The sequence below is a fragment of the Talpa occidentalis genome, unplaced genomic scaffold (genome assembly GCF_014898055.3).
Source record: "Talpa occidentalis isolate TD23 unplaced genomic scaffold, MPIMG_talOcc4v2.1 talOcc4.7, whole genome shotgun sequence".
NCBI lineage: Eukaryota > Metazoa > Chordata > Mammalia > Eulipotyphla > Talpidae > Talpa > Talpa occidentalis.
In genome coordinates, this window is record NW_023605083.1 from 132,895,072 (window position 1) to 132,915,629 (window position 20,558).

General features: G+C 56.6%; 2 protein-coding genes across 2 annotated transcripts; both read right to left on the minus strand.

Moving 5' to 3' along the window:
• Window positions 1–35: 35 nt before the first annotated feature.
• GALK1 (galactokinase 1) lies at window positions 36–5,619 on the minus strand. Its single transcript, XM_037493402.2, has 8 exons — window positions 5,425–5,619; window positions 4,495–4,684; window positions 3,952–4,071; window positions 3,647–3,782; window positions 3,336–3,517; window positions 604–754; window positions 349–511; window positions 36–259 (listed from the first exon to the last, which is right to left on the minus strand). Exons 1-8 carry the CDS (start codon window positions 5,587–5,589, stop codon window positions 188–190), a joined length of 1,179 nt encoding a protein of 392 aa, XP_037349299.1. The 5' UTR covers window positions 5,590–5,619; the 3' UTR covers window positions 36–187.
• A 9,605-nt stretch (window positions 5,620–15,224) lies between these two features.
• LOC119231876 (histone H3.3A) lies at window positions 15,225–16,872 on the minus strand. The gene is made up of 4 exons (XM_037493687.2): window positions 16,744–16,872; window positions 16,257–16,394; window positions 16,022–16,175; window positions 15,225–15,933 (listed from the first exon to the last, which is right to left on the minus strand). Exons 2-4 carry the CDS (start codon window positions 16,382–16,384, stop codon window positions 15,805–15,807), a joined length of 411 nt encoding a protein of 136 aa, XP_037349584.1. The 5' UTR covers window positions 16,385–16,394; window positions 16,744–16,872; the 3' UTR covers window positions 15,225–15,804.
• Between the last annotated feature and the right edge of the window lie 3,686 nt (window positions 16,873–20,558).

Sequence of the window (20,558 nt, forward strand, 5' to 3'; positions counted from 1 at the left end):
GAGAGGTGCCGGCGCGGAGCAGGGGAGCGGTTCGGACACCCCCTCCTCTGAGGCGCAAGCGCACCCACCTCGAGGCAGGCGGGCACGGTGGTCGGAGGCACATGTTTATTGAGACCCAGAAGCAGAGCACGGGCACCGGGCGAGGCGGGGCTTCGAGACCTGCCTGCCCAGGGCCCCCCCGGGCGCCTCAGAAGCTCAGCACCTTGGCACCGTCGGCCGCCTGGGAGAGGTAGAAGGTGGCGGTGCCACCGTAGCGGTCCTGTGGGAGAGGTGGGGAGGGTGGGAGGGTGGCCAAACCCCGGGAACCCCTTTCTCCTCCCTGGCCCCCGGCCCCCGGCTCCCGCCCACCTGTATGTGCTGCATGGCTCGGGGGGCGGCAGAGGCTTCCAGCAGCGTCACCGTGCAGCCCCCAAAGCCCCCGCCCGTCATGCGGCTGCCGTACACCCCGGGTGCGGAGAGCGCGGCCTCCACCAGCTGGTCCAGCTCCGGGCAGCTCACCTCGTAGTCGTCCCTGCGGGGCGTCAACAGGAGAGGGGCTGAGACCCACCGCCTGCGGGCAGCCTGTGCCCGGGTGGGGGGGGGCGGGCACCCCAGGGGCCTCACCTGAGCGAGTGGTGGCTTTCCACCATGAGGCGGCCGAAGGCTCTGTAGTCCCCGCGGCCGAGGGCGGCCGCAGCCTGGGCCGTGCGCCGGATCTCCCCCACGACGTGCCGCGCCCGCCGGAAGCCCTCCTTGCTCACCAGCTCTCTGCCAGCTGGGGAGGGAACGGGGTCAGCCCTGCTGCCGCCACCCGACGGCTCCAGGGCTCTGGGGAGGCAGCCGGGGGTGGAAGGCCGGGTGGGGGGCAGGGCTGAGCCGGGCCGGGGACCAGGTTCTGACGAGGCAGTGGGCAGAGCCCAGGGAGCGCTGGACAGGGCTCCCGGCCCTCCCTTCCTCACCAGCTGGAAAGCGGAGCCTGCCTTGTTGGGGTTCGGTGGGGACAGAGTGAGTGAACACAGTAGACTCCCAACGGGTGTGCAACGCAGCAGTTTAGCCCCCAGGCCCCAAGGTAGGACACAGGCCTCGGCAGCGTGGGGGAGATGCCCTAGCGCGGGGGAGATGCCCTGCTGGTGCAACAGGATGCGCTGGAGCCACAATGGCGCCTGGGAGCCTAGGGCGCCCTGCTGGGCAGGGAAGGCCCAGCAAAGCTCAGGAGGCAGGGCCCAGGCACCCCAGGGACCCCGCCAGCCGCCCCTGGCTCAGCTGTGTGTACCGGCAGCCCTGACACCCGGGGACTTTGCCACCCAATTCCAGGTGCCAGAGCGCTTCTGGGGCAGGGAGGGACAGCGCCGCAGACAGAAGAGGCTGCCTCAGACGGGGCCCCAGCTGGGAGGGGCAGGCCCGGAGGCCCAGCAGGCAGCTCTGAAGCAGTCAGAGGCCGACCGGGGGCCAAGGGGGAGAGGAAAGAAGGAGGGGACAGAGGTCAGAGACAAGGGAGGGTAGCCTCGAGGGGGGACAGTGAGGACTCAGCAGTGACTGAAGTTTCAAACAAGAGTGACAAAGGGGAGGGAGGGAGAGGCCAGGGGAAGTCAGGAGAGGCCTGTAGAGGAAGGATGATGAGTTCCGTTGTGGGTCAGTGAAGGATCCAGAAACCCAGGAGGAAGTGGGGACTGCAGCCGGGCGAGCAAGGCGCTGTGAACTCCGAGCTGGGCCCTGAGCCCTCCGTGGGCTGTGGGGGCTGTGGGCAGAGGACAGAGCCTGGGCAGGCTTGGGCAGGGCAGCAGGGCCGTGGAGGAGGCTTCTGGCTCCCACAGGGGGCCAGGACAAGAAGGCTGGGGTCAAGGTCAAGCGTGGAGTGGGGAGCCCCGGGGAGCTGAAGGTGGAGGCATGTGAGGGGGCAGGCAGGTTCGGGTTAGGAGATGAGTGGAGATGAGACGCACGTGCGCCCCAGATGGTCCAGGCAGGGAGGATCCATGGTGGGGAAAATGGAGGCATCGGAAGGGGAGGAGCCAGGCCGGGGCCGGAAGAAGGAAAGTGTAAGAGGGTGAGTGGGGGATGTTGGGGCAGACTGTGGAGAAGGCAGAGGGCGACCCCCCACCCCCGCCCCCAGGAGGGGCGCACACAGGCTGAGCGAGGAGGGACGGCTGAAGCATTCAAGCGCGAAAACGTGAGCCAAGGTCACCTGCACGGCTCTGCCTGTGAACGTTCACCAAGGAGGACAAGACAGTCCCTTGGGGCTGACCAGTGAGTCTGAGATGGACACCTCTGCACCGCCAGGGAGGGCCTGACCCCAAGGCCAGCAGCAAGGTCTGGGGGTGAAGTGTATGGGCTCACGGGACTGAGGCCCGCGTTCAGGTCTCAGCACCTCCACCCTCCGCGACATTGGAAGCGAATACAGTGAGTTAACATTTATGTGACCTTCTAACTGTTCAACACGCCTTCCTGGCCACCCACATCAGGAACCCTGAAAACACAGGTATCTCTTGACACTGTAATCCTACTCTTAAGGGCTTATCCTAACCAAAAAAGCATGCAGAGAGCAGACTTCTGTATGAAAACGTGCATCAGGGGCCTCCCTGGCGGCACAGGGGGTTAAGTGTCAGCACTGTGAAGCTACTGGCAGCGAATACAGTGTGAGTTCGATCCCTGGCCAGGGAGCTACCCACATGGCGCAGAAGGCCTCTTCTGTCTCCCCGCTGCTCCCCTCAGCAGTGTCTTTCAGTCAACCCGCCTGTTCTGTTCCCCACTCTGTCTCTGGTGAACCTCTTACCCCCGACACCTCTGGCCTACACCCCAACTCTTGTATGCATAAATAAATAACATAAATCTAAAAAACAAAAACAAAAAGCAAAAAACGTGCACCAGAACCTTCTGTGAACCTACCGGAAAAGGGTTAAGTCAACTCCAGCACACCTGTGAGCAGTACCAGGCTCTTAAAAAAGCCGAGTGGCTCACAGGCCTTTCGGGCACAGGAACAGGTCTGGGGCGTGAGCCAGTACAAAGGCGGGGGGCGAGACTGCATGTGCTCAACTTTGAAAAAAGAAGCATGGAAAAACACTGCAAGGAAATGTGTCCAAATGCTAACGGCGGCTGCAGCATTTGCAGCTCTGAGCGGAGGCCTGAGAGCTGATTATTTTCTCCTTTGCGCGCTGCTACATTTTCCAGCACGAAAACTTAGTTCTCATATAAAAAGAACAATATTGGGATTTCAAGCAGCCCCAATAAGGTTGGAGCCCGAGGCCTGCAGAGTTTGGGGGAGTAGGCAGAGCACGGCAAATCCCCGAGATGAGGGGTGCACGACAGGGTCAAAGACGGTGTCCAGCGCCTCCAGGACACGGCACACCCCTAGCGCTCACCTTCGAGTTCCTCCAGCTGCACCTCCCGGAGGCTCTCCTTGCCCAGCGCGCGGGCCACCTCCTCACACTGGCGCCGCCGCGCCGGGTACTCGCTGGAGCCCAGCGAGTGGCGGACGTTGGAGTTGGTGATGAGCACGGCCAGCCGGGGGTCCGACAGCGGCACCAGGTTTGTCTCCAGAGACCTGGGATGCAGTTGGAGTGGGGGGGGGTGGGCGACAAGGCCAAGTGTCTGCTTGGCGCACTGGGCAGCGGGCAGGCTCTACCCAGGAGCTCCTGGTTCTGCGGTAGAGGGGTACAAGGGGAGCCCTGACCTGCAGTCAATGAGCAGCGCGTGGCCCTTCTGCCCCAGCAGTGCGATGAGCTGGTCCATGATGCCACAGGGCACGCCTGCGAAGCTGTGCTCGGCCCGCTGACACACCTGGGCCCGGGCGGCTAGCGGCCCAGAATCTACAGCAGAGTGAGGTGAGGGGGGGGCCTAGGAGGGGGCCTCAGGGGAGGGGGTAGCTCCCAGACGCTCAAGGGAGATTCTCTCCTCCCTCCCAAAGCCACAGAGGGGAAGAAGCTCTGAACACAGGAGACCTCGGGGCGGGCGGGTTAGCCCAGGGTTAGGTGATACCTGGGCAGAGCTGCTGCAGGAAGGTGTACGTGGCCACTTCCAGGGATGCCGAGCTGGACAGCCCGCCCCCCAGCGGCACTGAGCTCACCATCACTGCACTGAAGCCGGGGAGGGGGGCGGCTGCAGGGAAAGTGGGGTGATGGTGAGATGGGCCGTCGTGAGGTGGGCGCGGAAGAGCAGGTTCTGGTGTGAGGGAGGTGGCTGCTACCAGACAATACGCCTCAACTGCCAGAGGTTACCAACCTGCTAAGCCAAGGGGCCCACGGCCCTCCCCCCTCCCCCCCTGAGGTTCCTGGCATAGTCCTCCTACTTCTGATTTAGGGTTCTGAAGGTCAACCAGCTGGGGTTGGAATCCTGGCCCCTTCCATCATGTCATGAACAAGTTCTGGACCCTCCCTTGGGCCTCAGTTTCCTCTTCTGTACAGAGGGGGTGCTCAGCCTTACCAGTCTAGCCCACAGTGGATTCAATGAGCTGAGGAGCGTGTGTCCGAGAGATGGTGTTTCTGGCACGAGTGTGCACGTGACCCTGACCTGGGCCCATACCTGGGTAGTGCTGAATCACGCCCTTGACATAGTTGGCCCAGCGGGGCGTCCCGGGCTCCAGGGACCGCTGGGCTGTGGGCAGTGGAAACTGCAGCCGCCGGGGCTCGTCAGCATCCTCAGAGGTGGTGAGGAGGGAGACAAGCCCGTCTGTCCGGGGGCTGCCCACCAGCACCGTCACGAGCTCCAGCGCCTGGCAGGAAAGGCAAGGGGTACAGATACCCACCCAGGTTCCGAGGGAGGGCAGTGACCTTGAGGCCCCACTTGGAATGGGAGTGTCTAGGTGCTGAGCTGGCCGTAGGGACTGGGGCCCCGGCCCCTTTAGCAATGCAGATGTGGACTGTGCCCGGAGCAAAGGCCCCCAGCTGTGAGGACAAGGGCCCCCTGCCCCCATAGCTCAACAGGAAATGGGGATCAGAGGCGCTCACAAAAGAATCTTTCTACTTTGGGGTGGCCTCTGCTGCAGGGTACTCAGTCCCTTGCCAAGCCGCTCAGTGGGGCCGGGAGAGGTCAGGCTCTGGTCCTGGCCCCACCAAGAAACAGCTGTGTGACCTTGGGCCGCTCACGAGCCCTCTCTGGGCCTCAGTTTCCTCCTCTGGAAAGTGCCCGGCCCGCGTCGGGAGGCCAGAGCTAGTTCACCCCGGCTGCTGAGGCCAGAGCCCCAAGCGCACCCTTCGCCTGCAACAACAGCGCCCCCGCATTTTGAGGGGGCCCGGGAGGAAGGCGCGGACCAGCAGCCCCGGAGGGCGGGCTCGAGCGAGAGGCGCCGGCACAGCCTCCCGGACGACCTCCCCGGGCGGCCCCGGGCCGTGGCCACGTGCCTGTCCCGCAACTCCGCGAGGGGAACCGCTGGGCGCGCACCTCCCGCGCCCCGGAGGCCCGGCCCGGCCCGGCTGCAGGCCAGGCTTCGGGGATCCCCGCCCGGCCCCTCACCATGGGCAGCACCAGGCCCTGGTTGTAGTCCGTGTGCTCCCCGATGAGGTTGACGCGGCCCGGCGCCGACACGGCCAGCTCGGGCGCGGCCCCGAACTCCTCCTGGAAGGCCCTGCGCGCCTCGGCCAGCAGCTCCCCGACCTGGGGCTGTCGCGAAGCGGCCATGACTCTCGCCAGCAGCTCGGCCCGCGCCGCCGGGTCGGAACGGGAGTCGGGGCGGGGCCGCATTCCTGCACGCGCCGCCCCCGCCCCGCCCCCGCCGCGCGCCCCGGCCCGGCCCGGCCCGGCCCGGCCCGGCCCACCTGCGCGCGCCCCCATCTCTGCGCGGCCGCGAGCGCCTGCCGGCGGCCCCGGAAGATCCGAGCTACCCTTCCCCGCGGGCCTGTCCCCGTCCTGCCAGCGCCACCCCCGGCCAGAGCGGCAGAGCGCGCGTCCAGAGGGCCAGGGTCCCCCAAGGGGCCGGCTAGTGCTGAGGCTGGGGGAGGTCGCCGGCTCTAAGAGGCTGGCAGTGGAAGGCTGAGGGGGGCAGGCAGTGGACAGCAGTAGAGCCAGATGCACCTGGAAGGATCCAGGCCCCTGCCTAGGTGGGTGGGCTGTGAGCCCCCCTGGCAGGTGCTTCCTGAGCCCCCAGCCTTGGTCTCAGAGGCTTGGTCTCATGCCCGACTGGCATAGTGGCCACTCTCCCCTCCTGCCAGTCTGCACCCCAAACCTTTGCGCTGGCCCAAGCCTAGTGTGGATCCAGCTCACTGCAGCCCACCCCACATGAAACCTTGAGGCAGAAATGCTGCAGCGTGAGCAGCCTGTTTGGGATGAGGGGGGCTTTGTGGAGAGATGCAGCCAGCAATATGGGCTGGGGTCTGCGAGGGTCAAGCTGCTCTGAAAATGCTGGAGGTTAACTTAGGGGTGAGTTGCCGTGACCTTGGCTTATGCAGGATTTTTTTAGATATGACATCAAAAGCCCCCACGACAAGGGAAAAAAAGGTCAATCGTACTTCATTAAAATAAAATGCTTTTATGCATCAGAGACACCATCAAAGTCAGTAAAAAGACCCTGGGCACTATGACGCTGTCTCCAGCCACTGTGGCATGAATTCGATCCCCGGCCAGGGAGCTACCCACACCGCACAGCAGACCTCTCCTGTCTCGCCCGCTGCTCCCCTCAGCAGTGGATTTCATCGGTCTGCCTGTTCTGCCCCCCACTCTGTCTCTGGTGAATCCTCTCACCACCCCCCACACCTATGGTCTGCACCCCAGCTCTTGTATGCATAAATCTTTAAAAATAAATAAATAACTCTTAAAATAAATAAGACATGATAACAAGTGCTGGTGAGGACAAGGTGAAATTGTAACAGGGTGCTCCCCAGGGAAAGGGGAGGTTCCAGGTTCCCTGACCCCTCAAGGAAGGGAGGCGCTGAGCAGGGAGGAGAAGCCAGGAAGGAGACTGGGGAAGGAGGGGGCAGGTTGGGGATCCAGAGGAGACCTGGAGGGGGCCCATGGAGCAGAGGGACATGTGCAGAAATTGTGCTGGCTTCTTGGTCTTGGCCTTGTGCCGGGGACTTGGGGGACATGGAAGGAGACACTTGAAACAGACGTGGGTGAGAGGCCCGAGGGGAGGTTAACAATGGCAGCCTTGATCTTGATTTTGATGTTCTCCTCCTGTCTCAGACGTGCGGGGCCCCTTCTGCCTCTTTCCTGTGGGTCCCCATGGGGAGGCACCTTAGATGATGGCAGGTTTTCGGCCTCAGTGGCCCTGCTTTGGGCCAACCCTGTTTGGCTGGACATGTACCCACGAGGGGACGGGTAACTTCGGGTGCTTGATTTGGAAACTGTTCTTTGTCTTCTCTTTGTTGAGCAGTAACTGTATTAAGGTCCTTCCCATTGAAGGTCTCATGCACTAGAGTATGTTTTGTCTTGATGCAGCAGATGGCAGGACCTACTTAGAGCAGGCAGGTTTGGGGTGCCCCCTCCCTGGCTTGTAACAAATGGGAACCCTCACACACCACTGGCGGGAATATGAAGCAGTTAAGCAGACCCACGAAATATGAGGCCTGCAGTCATCACAGGACCCAGCGACTTCACACCTAAACATGCTAATGTTTGCAGCAGCACAGTCCACATCTGCCAAAAAGTGGAAATAACCCAGAGATGCACAAAGTGTGGCGTAGCCTCATGATGGACTATTATACAGGCATAAAAAGAGAAGGGTGAGCTCTGAAAACACTCAGGTAAATGAAGGGAGCCTGGCGTGAAAGACCTCACAGCCCATGAGCCCTTCTCTATAAAATGTGCAGAACAGGCCAACTGTGGAGACAAAGTAGATCAGTGGTTGCTTGGGGCTGGGGGGTGCTAGCGACGGACACTGAGTACTCTCTGCTGTGAGGAAAATGGACTAAGATTGGCTATGACTGTACTGTATGTCTGTGACTGTACTAAAGCCATGGAACTGGGCAAATTGGACGGGATGTATATTATATCTCAATAAAGCTGTGGGGTTTTTTGAAGATTTATTTTATGTATTTGCACATACAAGAGCTGGGAAGTGGGCCAGAGGTGCAGGGGGTGAGTGGATTCACCAGAGGCAGAGTGGGGAGCAGAACAGGCAGACTGAGTGAAATCCACTGCTGAGGGGAGCAGCGGGCAAGGCAGGAGATGTCTGCTGCGCCATGTGGGTTGCTCCCTGGCCGGCCGGGGGATCGAACTCCTGCTGCAGAGGCTGCAGATTGCTTCACAGTGCCGTGCTTAACCCCTTGCGCCACCCGGGAGGCCCAGCAGTTGTAAATTTCACCTGACATCCTTTCCTTCTGAGCGCTCTTTGGCAGCTGCAAAACAAAACAATGCAGGAGTAACCCTGGGGCCTGGATGCAAGGGAATTAAACTCAGAAGCCTTGTGTCCCAGCGGCAGCATTGGGACGAGTCCCCTTCTCTAAGGATCCTCTGCCCACCTACGCACCCCTCCACCAATGCAGCCTTCCAGTCTCTGTCCTTCCCGTAGTGTGACTGCAGGCAGGTGACCAGCTCCTCTCTGAGCCTCAGTTTCTCATCTGCATTGTGAGGCTAGTGCTTCCCCACACTGTTTTCAGAGGAACTGAATAAGAATATCTTTGTGGAGCGCGCACCCAGCTCCAGGCGCTTAGTGAGAACAGAATAAATGTTTGCTATTACATCAGTCATCCATTCACTCAACAGCTGTTATTGGACTCTTCCCGTGTGCACTTGGCCAGACAGATAAAAGTTAAAAGCTTCAGGCTCTCATGCTTGCTGGGGGCAGAGGCAATCTAGGCCCCGTCTGACAGATAAACACTTGGTCGGGGAGCCCAGAATTTTCTGGGTAAGAGGGCAGTGGAGGAATCCTAACCGCTGCAGCCCCCACCCTTGTTTTCTACTTCCACTGTCTCTTTTTGATTGAAAACACACCCACTGGCCCCCTCTCCATCTTTTCTATTGTTTGGGTTGTTCTTGGAGAAACTTTTTTTTTTTTTTTTTTTTTTTAAAGATTTATTTATTTATTTATCCATTCATTTATTTAATTATGCAGGCACTGGGTACAGTCAGAAGCGCGGGAGGGTGAGAGAATTCACCAGAGCCAGAGCGGGGAGCAGAACAGGCAGAAGGACCGAGGTACACTGCTGAGGGGAGCAGCGGGCGGCAGGAGAGGTCTGCGTGCCATGTGGGACCCTCTTCCGATGGCCGGGGAGCAGCCGGGGATCGAACCGGCGCTGCAGAGGCTGCGGGCAGCTTTGCAACCCAGCGCTCAACCGCTGCGCCACCGGGGAGGCCCTTCTTGGAGAAACTTGATTTGTCCTAATTATTATTATTATTGTCCTAGTTATTCAAGATGGACTCTGGAACATTGATTTCATGTGGGAGATGTGTTTACTCTCCGTTTTTAAATCCTGAACCCCATGTATCATGTTACATGAAATTTGTTCAGGGGAAGTCGGCCTTGACCTTTGATTCTTCCTTCCATTTCCTGGCCAGATGTCCCACGAAGGGGGTGGCACCTTAAGAGGGACTCTGCACCCCAAGGTCTGCCTTCTACTCTGCTGGCTAAAAAACTCACTTGTGCCTGCTCAGCCGCCTGTCACACAGGCTGGTGTGTTGTGATAGAATTCCCAGTAGTGGGCGCCACAGGGGCACCCCATTCAGCCAGGCGGCCAGCGGCCCAGGCAGGCCTAAAGGTCGCCAAGACACTTTGTCCAGGACAGGCGCTCCGGAATGGCCTCCTGTGTTCTGGAGTCTGTTCTATGCCCCACTCCTGCGTCCTGTGGCCCCACTCAGTCTCTCTTCAAGGCATGGGGTCTGTTTATGCTCTGGATTCTCGATGCTGTCACAGCCTGGTTCTCCCAGACCTGGCCTCTGAACACACTCTCAGCACATGGCTCACGCCTCACCCACCCTGGAAGGTTCTTTGTGTTGCTATTCCCAGAGAGTAAACTACCTCCTAATTTGCACCCCCGGGGCCCTTCTGAAATATTGATGATAACAGCATATAATATTTCTTAAATGTAACTTTTATTGTTTTCCTTGCGGTAACTGGTTTACAACATTGTCCGTGAGTTCAAGGTAAAAGATCTCCCCCTTCAGGTATTGTCACACATCACACCCACCACGAGGTGCCTTCGCCCTCTGCCACGGTCCGGGTTCCTCCTCCGACTTTTTTCTCTCTCCTCCGCCCTCTCTCGTGGCTTCAGTTGTACACCCAGATTTCTAGGGTTTGTTACGAGCTCTGTCGGTACTGACCCTCTATCCCACACGTGACGCCATCCAGAATTTGTCTTTCTCCCTCTGATTTATTTCCCCGGCAACCCCCACCGCCCCCGCCTTCCCCGCAGCACGTACTGTTGGCGCTAGCACTGAGCCGTGGCACCTGCTTAGGGACTCGTGTGCTGGTTTACTCCCTGTGTCTGTTCTGATGGGTCATTTTTTTTTAATTTATTTTATTTATTTATGAATACAAGAACTGGGGTGTAGGCCAGAGGTGCGGAGGTGAGAGGATTCACCAGAGGTAGTGGGGAACAGAACAGATGAATCTACTGAAATCCACTGCTGAGGGGAGCAGCGGGGAGACAGGAGAGGTCTGCTGCGCCCTGCGGGTAGCTCCCTGGCTGGGGATCGAACTCGTGCGGCAGTGGCTGCAGTTAGCGCCATAGGTTGCGTCTTAACCCTTTGCGCCACCAGGGAGGCCCTGATGGGTCATTTTAAAGTCATGAAGCTTTGCACAGCTGGGAGGTAGGCCAGAGGTGCAGGGGGTGAGAGGATTGCTTGCACTAAACCCTTACAAGTGTGTTGGATCGGCACAGTTTTCACTCCCACTTCACAGATGCGGAAAGGCAGGACGGGGACGGATGGGTTAAGGAACTTGTCCGAGTGGAAGAGCTGGGCCTTAAACTTGCATCTGTCTGGCCTGAGCCCCTCCTCTCAGCCTGGCCCCTGAGGCCCTGACCTCCGCCTCTGTTGGCTGAAGGGCTCTGCCCTGAAGCTCAGCCTCTGGGTGAGGCACTAGTGGGACATCTGCTCTCCCAGGCCACTGCGGTCCCGGTTCCTCCATGGGACACGCCCTACTTGGGAGCCAGGCCAGCATCCAAAGCTCTTGGGAAGTGGACATCTTCTTTACCACCTGTGCCAGGGGCAGACCCAGCCAGCTGTGCTGTGAGGCTGCCAGGGCCACTCACTTTGGTCAGCAAACATGCCTGGAGCCTCCGCCAAGTGCCAGGCACCACTCCAGAGGCGGCCAAGACTCAGCCCCCGCCTTCAGAGCGCTGGGAGTTTCCTGTTCCCCCGTGGCCTCAGATGCCCTGCTAAGAGGGGCCAGCAGAAGGCCTTGTGTTTATTTGGTGCCCCCAACCTCTCCCTCAAGTTCTTGCTGTCTAGGCTGACGATCACCCCGCTGACGGCCAGGGAGCAGATCCAGACTCACGAGAGGCCGCCGACAGCTCAGTGCCTCCTCTGTCTCTTCCCGCCTCCCAGCAGGCCGCTCCCCCCCCCCAACAGAAACCGGAAGCCACCCAAACTGTCCCACCCTGGCCCACAGCACCACTGAGAAGATGTCAGGATTGGGGTCAGCAACTTGGGCAGGAGCCTGGCTCTTCCCTCCCCCGACTCCCTCCCTCCCCACCCAGCCCTGGCGAAAGCAGCTGTAAGACCAGCTAGCGGTGGGTGCTTCAGTGGCTGGCCAGAAGCCAGGTCCCGCCGGCTGGCGTGGTCCAGGCTGGTGACCCCTGAGGAATGCCCACAGGGGGCTGGCAGGTCCACCAGTGAGGTGAGGGGAGCAAGAGGCTATGCTGTGGGGGCCCAGGCGAGGTGCAGATAGCTCAGTTGTGGTCTCAGATGAGTGCCTGGGTGGGGTTGCGGGCAGTGGGCTGTGATTCCTTCAGTGGGGTGACTTCGAAGTGCTCCCACCCCAAGGGATGGGGAGGGGGTGGGGCTGGATATCCGGGAGCAGGGGAGCTCAGGGCTCATGCCCAGTAGGCCACGCCCCGCCCAGGGAGAAAGCAGCTGCAGGCAGGTGTGGTGAAAACCCCAGCCCTCAGCCTTGCCGTGGCAGGCTGGGTTGGCCGGACCCTGCAGCTCTGATGCCCGGCCCTTGGCGGCTACTCCCAAAACAGGCAGGCCGCATCCTGCAGGAGGTCCAGGGTAAGACTGTTTTTCCTGCCAGTCTAATGGCGGACAGCCAGCCAGGCTGTGTCCACCCTCTGCTGCTACGCCCGGAGGTGATGGAGGCCGGTTCCCAACGGCTGCGTCGGCCCCCAGCAGATGCCCATAGCACAAGACAGTGATGGTGAGGGGCCAGGGAGGGGGGCCCTGCAGAGTGGCGCTGGGGGAAGCTGGGAATGATGGGGAAGTGAGAGTGGAGGTGCAGTACAGCCCAGCCCAGTGGGTCGGCGCCCATTTCCCTGCATTCCCTGCATTCAGAGACATGGGTGAGGCGGCACCAGAGGTCCCTGGCAGGGGCAGGCCTGGCCAGGGTTGTGGGTGGTCCCCGCTGGTCTCCCTCCCCCTGGCCTATGTGTGATGGGGACTCTGAATCTTTTGAATAAGAACAGAGTTCAGAAAAGAAGCTGGCCTTGAAGTGTTTGGTTCCCTCATTTTCTTTTATGCCCCCTTACATTTTGTAAACAGGATGTCATTTGTTTTGTCTCTCAGATGCAAATTTTTTAAAAAGATTTATTTATGCATACAAGAGCTGGGGGACAGGCCAGAGATGGTGGGGGGGGGGGTGAGAGGATTCAGCAGAGACAGAACGGGGAACAGGCAGGCTGACTGAAATCCACTGCTGAGGGGAGCAGCGGGTGAGACAGGAGAGGTCTGCTGCGCCCTGCGGGTTGCTCCCTGTATTTCTTAGATGTAAATTGTCTGTCTGCGCCCTGCGGGTGGCTCCCTGTATTTCTTAAATGTAAATTGTCTGGTCCTATGTAACAGTCTGGGGTAAAGATCCAGAATCACGGCCACAGGCAGTCCATGAAGCATAACTGCCTAGTAGGGGAGAGGCCTGAGGAGACAGAGATGGGACCTGGGTTCTGGGCAGCAGTTTCACAAACATGTGGCCCTCGAGCCACCTTCCCAGGGCACAGGCTGCAGACTCCGGGGTGAGTGAGGGAGGCGGCAGGGAGGACAGGGCTTGCTTCTGCGCCTCCTCGGAGCTGATCAAGGACTTCTGGCTCTTCAGAATCACCTTACCAGGTGAGTCTGCGGCCTGACGGGGCAGCTGACGGTGAAGGGCAGCGTCCAATCAATACACAGGGCCCACGCCCCAAAACTGGCACCAACCTGGGCAAACTGACACACCACTAGGTAATGTGCTCCCACCCCCACCCCGCTGAGCGGGGCCAGGCTTTTCTGGATATTTCCCCACAGGGAATTTTGTGAGATCATCATTGAAATGAAAACCATTAACAATAGTTTCCTAACTTCAAGAACTTTTTGTCTTCTCAATCACGAGCACAGGATGCCTTTGTCAGCTCTTTTGTTTGCTTCCCCCATAACAGGCTCCCTTCCCTCACCTATTCCCCGGGGTATCTTGTGTGGGCAGCTTCCTAAAACAGCGTTATTTTTGCCTTCTGGGTCAAGTGCACTCACACAAGTGTGTTAATAAGTGCTTGTTGCCGCTTATTCAGACTCCAGCTGCCTGGTAAAATCAAAGACCTTTTCCACCTTCTCCATCAGGAAGCAGAGCAGGTCGGGGTCAAGGTGTTGCCCGCCTTGGGTTACCACAGGCAGCGCTCACAGCCAGCTCATCACCACAGCTAAGTGTCTCCACTCCAGTGTGCTCAGATGCCGCCGGAAACCCCAGGGCACAGGTGTTCCACCACCACGAGATGGTCCTGACTGCCAGGTGTTCTAGACCAGGTTACCATGGACCTTCTAGAAACCGTGTATTTTATTGGACCCACCTTTTACATCTCACAAGGCTATTACCCAGAATCTTGAGGCTTCCCAGGTGGTGTGAAGGGTTTAGTCTCAGCACTATGAAGTTATCAGCAGCCACTGCAGCAGTTGGATCCCAGATCCCTGGACCAGGGACCCCAGCCAGGGGGCTACCCACAGGGCGCAGCAGACCTCGCCTGTCCCCAATCCGCTCATCCCCTTCATCTCTGGCCTACACCCCAGCTCTCGTATGCACAAATCCTCAAAAAAAAAAAAAAAAAAGCTATCCCAATTCTTACTCTAGCTTCCCACCCCTTCCAAGGCCCTAAAACTTTTAAATATGGCAGGAATGTCTACCTTCAAATTTACTTTTGTCTGTTGACTGGCTGTCGTGCCGACTCATACTTTCTACATCGTGACTTAACCGTTGGCCACCAAGGATCAAGAAAACCAGCCTCACGCTGCAAGGGTGTCTTCAGACGGAGAGAGCTACGTCCTCCGGACCGTTAATGTGCCTGCTCTACATGCGCGTCAACAGGCTCACGAACCACCTCAGGTGAGCCCTTGAATTTTAAAGAAATTTATTTTCCTTGTCTTGTGTTGCACCTTGAGTAAAAGTATTTTTATTCCTTGAAAATATGGGGGTGCATACTAATACACTTCCAAGCTCACACTGCAGATATGGCAATCATATAGCATTTTTATAGAGAACCGTTTACATGCTTTCTACAATTATCTTTGTAAATGAAAGGTTCCTTTGCCAAGCAAAACGTGATTAAGTCAAACTAGAATACAAAGAACCTAGGTCATGGAAGTAATCAAAGCTCTGTACATTCAGTTTAGGTTTTCGACAGTTGGATAAACAAGTTTATTTGTAAATTTAGTCAACATACATAATTGACCTGAACGCTCCAAAAGGATCAATTTTAAAACCACTTGGAAGGCCACCGCTACGGTGCCTCTCCCGGGCGTGCACCAGATGTAACCTAAGCCAACACCCTCGGAACTGGCGGGGCGCAAGAAGCTGGCGCCGAGCACGCCGCCCCGCGCCCAAGTTTACTCTAAGGGTTATGATAATACAAATGCCGCAGGGAAGGCTGCTGTGCTCCTCCTGGCGGGAGAGAAACTCAGTCTGGTTAAGAGACCGACCACAACACAAAGGAAAGCTGCTGCAACTAGTGTGGACTATTCGTTAACAGATGATGCTGGTGTGAATTAACTTGTAGTATCTTCTAGAGCCCTTATAAATAAACCCCGCCCCCGTTAGTGTCTGCGTCATCAGCTAGAGGGTTAGTTAACATGTGGTAGAATGAGGACTTATGCAAGGCATAGAATGTGCAAAGCATCACTACTATGAGAACAAGCGCAGTCTAGTCAGGAGAAAACCAACTGGACTCTACATTACACACACCTTAATGACAAGACTCCCCACCACATGTGGATGTAAAACATTTAATTTAAAAATGTTGACACTACAATATATAAAATAGCTATTATAAATGCACATAGTGTATTCTATAGCTGCCAGGTTTACTTTTTTTTTTTTTCGTTTTCTTTTTTAGGAAACTGTAAGTTACACTGTGGTCAAGACTCCTCTTCGCCCTTGAAAAAGCCCACATTCTATCACAGTGATGTATGGTCAGACTTAACAGCCCCAATTGTTAAACACTTGGATCAAGTCATAACCAGTTTTATTGCAAAAGGACCCTGTACACATTTATCAATTCTAGTACCTTAATAGCTACCCAACAAGTCATTAACATACAGAAACATGCATCATGAGAAGCAGGAAGCATCACCCATCCCATCTGCATATTAGCAACTTGTCACTCCTGAGCAAGCGCTCACATCACTGAGGTCTGTGAACAGTCACTTTCGCAGTCATCCTGAGTGAGAGATGGAATGACTTAAGTACAAATGCAACATATTATAAACAATTTCTTACAAAAAAAGTCACAAATTAAACCAAAGTATTGTACAGAATTTACTACAAAACGCCTTAAAAACCGCCGTCCCTCAGGCTCGCTCCCCCCGTATCCGGCGCGCCAGCTGGATGTCTTTGGGCATGATGGTGACTCTCTTGGCGTGGATGGCGCACAGGTTGGTGTCCTCGAACAGCCCCACCAGGTACGCCTCGCTGGCCTCCTGCCGGCAGAGCCCCAGCGTTAGCCTCGGGCCGCGGGCGGGCGGGCGGGAGGCCCCCGCCGCCCGCCGCCGCCGCGCCGCGCCTCACCTGCAGCGCCCCGATGGCGGCGCTCTGGAAGCGCAGGTCGGTCTTGAAGTCCTGCGCGATCTCGCGCACCAGGCGCTGGAAGGGCAGCTTGCGGATCAGCAGCTCCGTGGACTTCTGGTAGCGGCGGATCTCGCGCAGCGCCACGGTGCCGGGCCTGCGGCGGCGACGCCCGGGTGAGGGCGCGGCCCGAGCGCGGCCGCCCCCCGCCCGCCGCCGCCATTGTCCCCGCGCCTACCTGTAGCGGTGCGGCTTCTTCACGCCGCCCGTGGAGGGGGCGCTTTTCCGGGCCGCCTTCGTGGCCAGCTGCTTGCGGGGCGCCTTCCCCCCCGTGGACTTGCGCGCCGTCTGCTTGGTGCGGGCCATTTCCCCTCACCTGAGGGGGACGGCCGTGAGCGGGCGGGGGCGGGCCCGCGCGGCGCCGCGGCCGGGGCGCCGCCTCCCTCCGCGGGTGACTCAGGCGGCGGGAGCGGCGGCCTCCCCCGGGCGGGGGGCGCGGGGAGGAGCCACTTCCCCCCGGCGGGCGGAGGCCCGCGGCGCGGCGGCCGGCGGCGACCCCGAGCCGCCGCGGGGAGCGAGCGGGCCGCGCCGCCCGGGCGCAGCCCCCGGGGACCCTCCCGGCCCCGCGCCCGCGCCGAGCCGCCCGCCCCCGGGCTCAACGGCCGCGGCCCGCCGCCTCAACGGCCGCCGGCGCCGCGGCCTCGGCCCAAGCGGCGCCCACCTACCTCCTGTGGAAGTCCCGGGCCGCTCCGCCGACCGCCGCGCCGCTTCGCCCGCCCAACGGAGAGCCGCAGTCGCCAGGCACAGGACAGACGCTCCCCCAACGAACGGCCAAACAGCTCTGCGCTCCAAACCCCCCCGATGCGCCTGGCTTTATACCCACGCTTCACGCTGCGTCTCTGCGTCATAGGACCCTTATTTGCATACACCAACGACTCTTTCTATTGGCGGGCGCCCTCGCCGACGCGCTGACATCCCCCGACACAAAGGCCGTGCTTCGGCCCCGTTCCCTGATTGGTGAACATCTAAGCTGCTGATTGGCTGTTAAAGTGGCCCGCTGATTGGACGAATGCAAAGAGGAATGGACGAATCAGGGTTTAGCACTCAGCGGCTCTTCTGATTGGATAAAATGGAGCTATGTTTGGATCCTTCCCTTGGTTCCAAAGCTCTACAATAGAAAGTCAATGCAAATGAATTGCATTGGTCCCTGTTAGGATTTAAGACTCAGGGTGGCCAGGCGCCTAATCTTATTTGTATCAAGCTAAAGCCATGCAGGAGAAGGAGAGGTTACTTTAAATAAACTTTTCTAAATATTTTCCAGTGTAAAATATGTTCCCTGATTAGTTTTCACTGACATTTTGACTAAGTGTGTAGTGTAGAGGATAATGAGAACTCAGTAACGTATGTTATATTACTAGGTATTTTATATGCCACACATGTACATTTTCACCAAAAAGCAATTCTTTTGTTTGTTGGGGTGAGGCCAATAATAGATAAAAAGAAAATGTCAATTAAAGATTTTATACGAACTGTTCTGTATATTCTTAGGCTATCACAAAATGCTTTGTTATTTCAATATACTTACAGAAGAAGGACCCTACTAAGGAACAAGTTTTTTAATTGTGTAATTCAACAGTAGGAAATAACCACAATCACAAAGGCAATCGTCCTAAAACTGTATTTGCATGTCCTTCAAGAGTAAAGACAACAGAATTAACTATGTGTTTAATGATACATCCTGGTAGATAGTACTTCTGAAGAAACATGACAAATGTGTGAAAATGGTAATCCTCACTTTTGCCTAAACAAATGTCTTGGATGGATTGCGATATCCAGTTCTTCAGCCGACTAAGGTATACAAAATACCAAAGTAAGCTTAAGGTTAAGACCAGCCAAACAAAACTCAGAAAATTCGGCCTCCCTGGTGGCGCAAGGGGTTAAGATGTTGCCTAGGAAGGTATCTTCAGCCACTGAAGCCCAGGTTCGATCCCCAGCCAGGGAGATTCCCACATGGCACAGTGGACCTCTCCTGTCTCGCCTACTGCTCCCCTCAGCAGCGTATTTCAGTCGTCGATTTGCCTATTCTGTTCTCCACTCTGTCTCTGGTAAGCCTCTTCCCCTGCCCCCCCGCACCTCTGGCCTGTACCCCAGTTTTTGTATGCATAAATAAATAAATTTAAAAACAAAAGAAACAAGGCTCAGGGCCTCCCCAGTGGCGCAGCGGTTGAGCGCTGGGTTGCGAAGCTGCCCGCGGCCTCTGCGGCGCCGGTTTAATCCCCGGCTGCTCCCCGGCCACCGGAGGAGGGTCCCACATGGCGCGCAGACCTCTCCTGCCGCCCGCTGCTCCCCTCAGCAGTGTCCTTCGGTCCTTCTGCCTGTTCTGTTTCCCACTCTGGCTCTGGTGAATTCTCTCACCCTCCCGTGCTTCTGACTGTACCCAGTGCTTGTATAAATAAAAATAAATCTTTAAAAAAAAAAATAAATGTTAATGTGATAACTTTTATCAATGTTAATTTTTGTTAATTCTGCCCAATGTTTAGGGTACAGGAGGAAATGAAGCTTTCTCATGCCATGCCGAAACTAGGCTGGAGACTCTTGTCCTGTTCTCAGAGCTGGTAAAAACCTGTCTAGCTGGCTGTCAGATATTCTGGGATGTAACTATAAAATACTTTCATCTTTTTACTGACTATTTAAATGACCTGGAGAAGGAACAAGCACCTAAATGAATGATGTTTGTGTTCCAAGTTTTGTTTAGGAAAATCCAGAACTGTCTCTTGCCCTCGACAGGAGAGACTGTTTTTGTTTCCATTTTGTTAATTATTGGAAAACTAAAACTGCTCGAGGAGAAGGTAGATACGGATTTATATTCATCTATTTAAGGATGATTAGTGGAAATACTTTGGCAGTCATATGATTTCCTTTATTCTGTTGTTACAGGGGAGGAAAAGCAATGCAGGAAAAGTTTAAACAATCAAAATAATGTAGAATGCGAGGCAGCAGTGTTGGCTACTGTCCTAGTTCCTGTTCTGTCAGAACTTGCTGAGTAACTCTGTGCAAGTTACTTAACCTCTCTGAGTTTCAGTTTCCTCTTGTAAATGAAGCCCGTTGGATGATCGCTCCCACTTCTGCCAGTACACACTTGTCCTGAAGCTCATGGTATCACTTAAGATCACTCGGGTATTTTGGGGATAACATATAAACCAATTACTTGGACTTACTAATAGGATTAAAGTAATACACTACAATTGTTTATACTCTTGGAATTTTTCATCTTCAAACGCCCCTAGTAGTTAAACAATTGATTTAGCCTGTTTAGGAAATAGCAATTTCTCAACTTTGTAGTAGACTATTTGGCTTCTGATGTGAGGTTAGTAAGAACTAAGTGTGTGTCATTCTGAAACACTAACAATTTTCCATTCACCCTACATTCCCTCATCCCTAAGGTTATTCGAACTCTTTAATGAGAAGATTCCTAGTTACCATAATGCTACCTAGTAAAATACGAGTCTTAAAAACAATGGATTTAAATATCAATAAATCCAATAGGGGAAACAAAGCTAAATGACAAGTGTTAAACAGCTCTAAAGACCTTTGTATAAAGCTTACGGAATCACACGCCTAGGGTGTGGGGGAATCTGGCTTATTCTACAAAGACCACAAATGATGAACTTGGCTGACTGCTAGGAAGCGGGGAGGGATGAAGTATTTCTCTAAAAAGAAAGGGAACTGGACTGGATTAGAAACCGCACCCGCTACCAAGTCCAGGCCCTCCTGGATCCTATGATTTGTTTCTCAACACCCCTGCAATTTGCCAGTGTACCCGAGACTATTCTAGACGGAGATTAAATTCTTCCTTGGCCCCTAATGTACTGGAAACAAGTTGGTCGGGCCAGGTGTCGAGAAGGGAGCCAAGTCGTGGAGTTCCAGGCTGCCGGGCTGATGAAGGATTATGGAGCCTCAGCACAGGCGGGAGACCAGAGGGCTGTGTGGCGTCGTCTTCTTTATCAGAGCTTCTGGAGCTGCCTTCCAGCAGGCAGCGTGGCCTTCACGCCTCCCAGGAGGCCCATGCCGCTGCAGAGTCAGGAGGAGGCTGGCGAATTCCAGGGGCCCGCAGCACAGAGGCCCAGATCTAAGAACGCACCATACAGATTCTTCAGCATCGCTCGGGGCCGGCATCGGAACCGAGCCCACGGCGCACTGAATACGGAGGCGGGGTACCGTGGACACTGTTGAAAGGGAATTTACACTTGGAGCTGTTTCACGGGTGTCGGCAGGGCCTCCCCAGCCCGGGACCTTTCCACTCCAGGGGCTCCGTTTCGGAGAAAAGGTTCCCCCATGAAGCTGAAGACGCGACGTACGAGCGAGAAACGCGGCGGACTGCAATCCCCACAAGCCGTCTCGGGCCGCCGGCATCCGGGACACCGTCTGCAAGGACCCCTGGGTATTGTGGTCCTTTCCTTTGGCAGCAACCCTCTACCGACGGTAAAATTCCAGTCGAAGCATGGACCACAACTCCCAGCAGCCCTTGCTGCCGTGCGGG

Bases quoted from the DNA above. Each gene is read 5' to 3' on its own strand.
- GALK1 (XM_037493402.2), bottom strand. From the start codon at position 5,589: ATGGCCGCTTCGCGACAGCCCCAGGTCGGGGAGCTGCTGGCCGAGGCG. The intron at 755-3,335 runs GTGAGCGCTAGG...TTCCCTCCCCAG, and splicing joins GCAGCTGGAGGAACTCGAAG to CTGGCAGAGAGCTGGTGAGC. The intron at 512-603 runs GTGAGGCCCCTG...GACGCCCCGCAG, and splicing joins GAAAGCCACCACTCGCTCAG to GGACGACTACGAGGTGAGCT.
- LOC119231876 (XM_037493687.2), bottom strand. From the start codon at position 16,384: ATGGCCCGCACCAAGCAGACGGCGCGCAAGTCCACGGGGGGGAAGGCG. The intron at 16,176-16,256 runs GTAGGCGCGGGG...TCGCCGCCGCAG, and splicing joins AAGAAGCCGCACCGCTACAG to GCCCGGCACCGTGGCGCTGC. The intron at 15,934-16,021 runs GTGAGGCGCGGC...CTCTGCCGGCAG, and splicing joins CCGCCATCGGGGCGCTGCAG to GAGGCCAGCGAGGCGTACCT.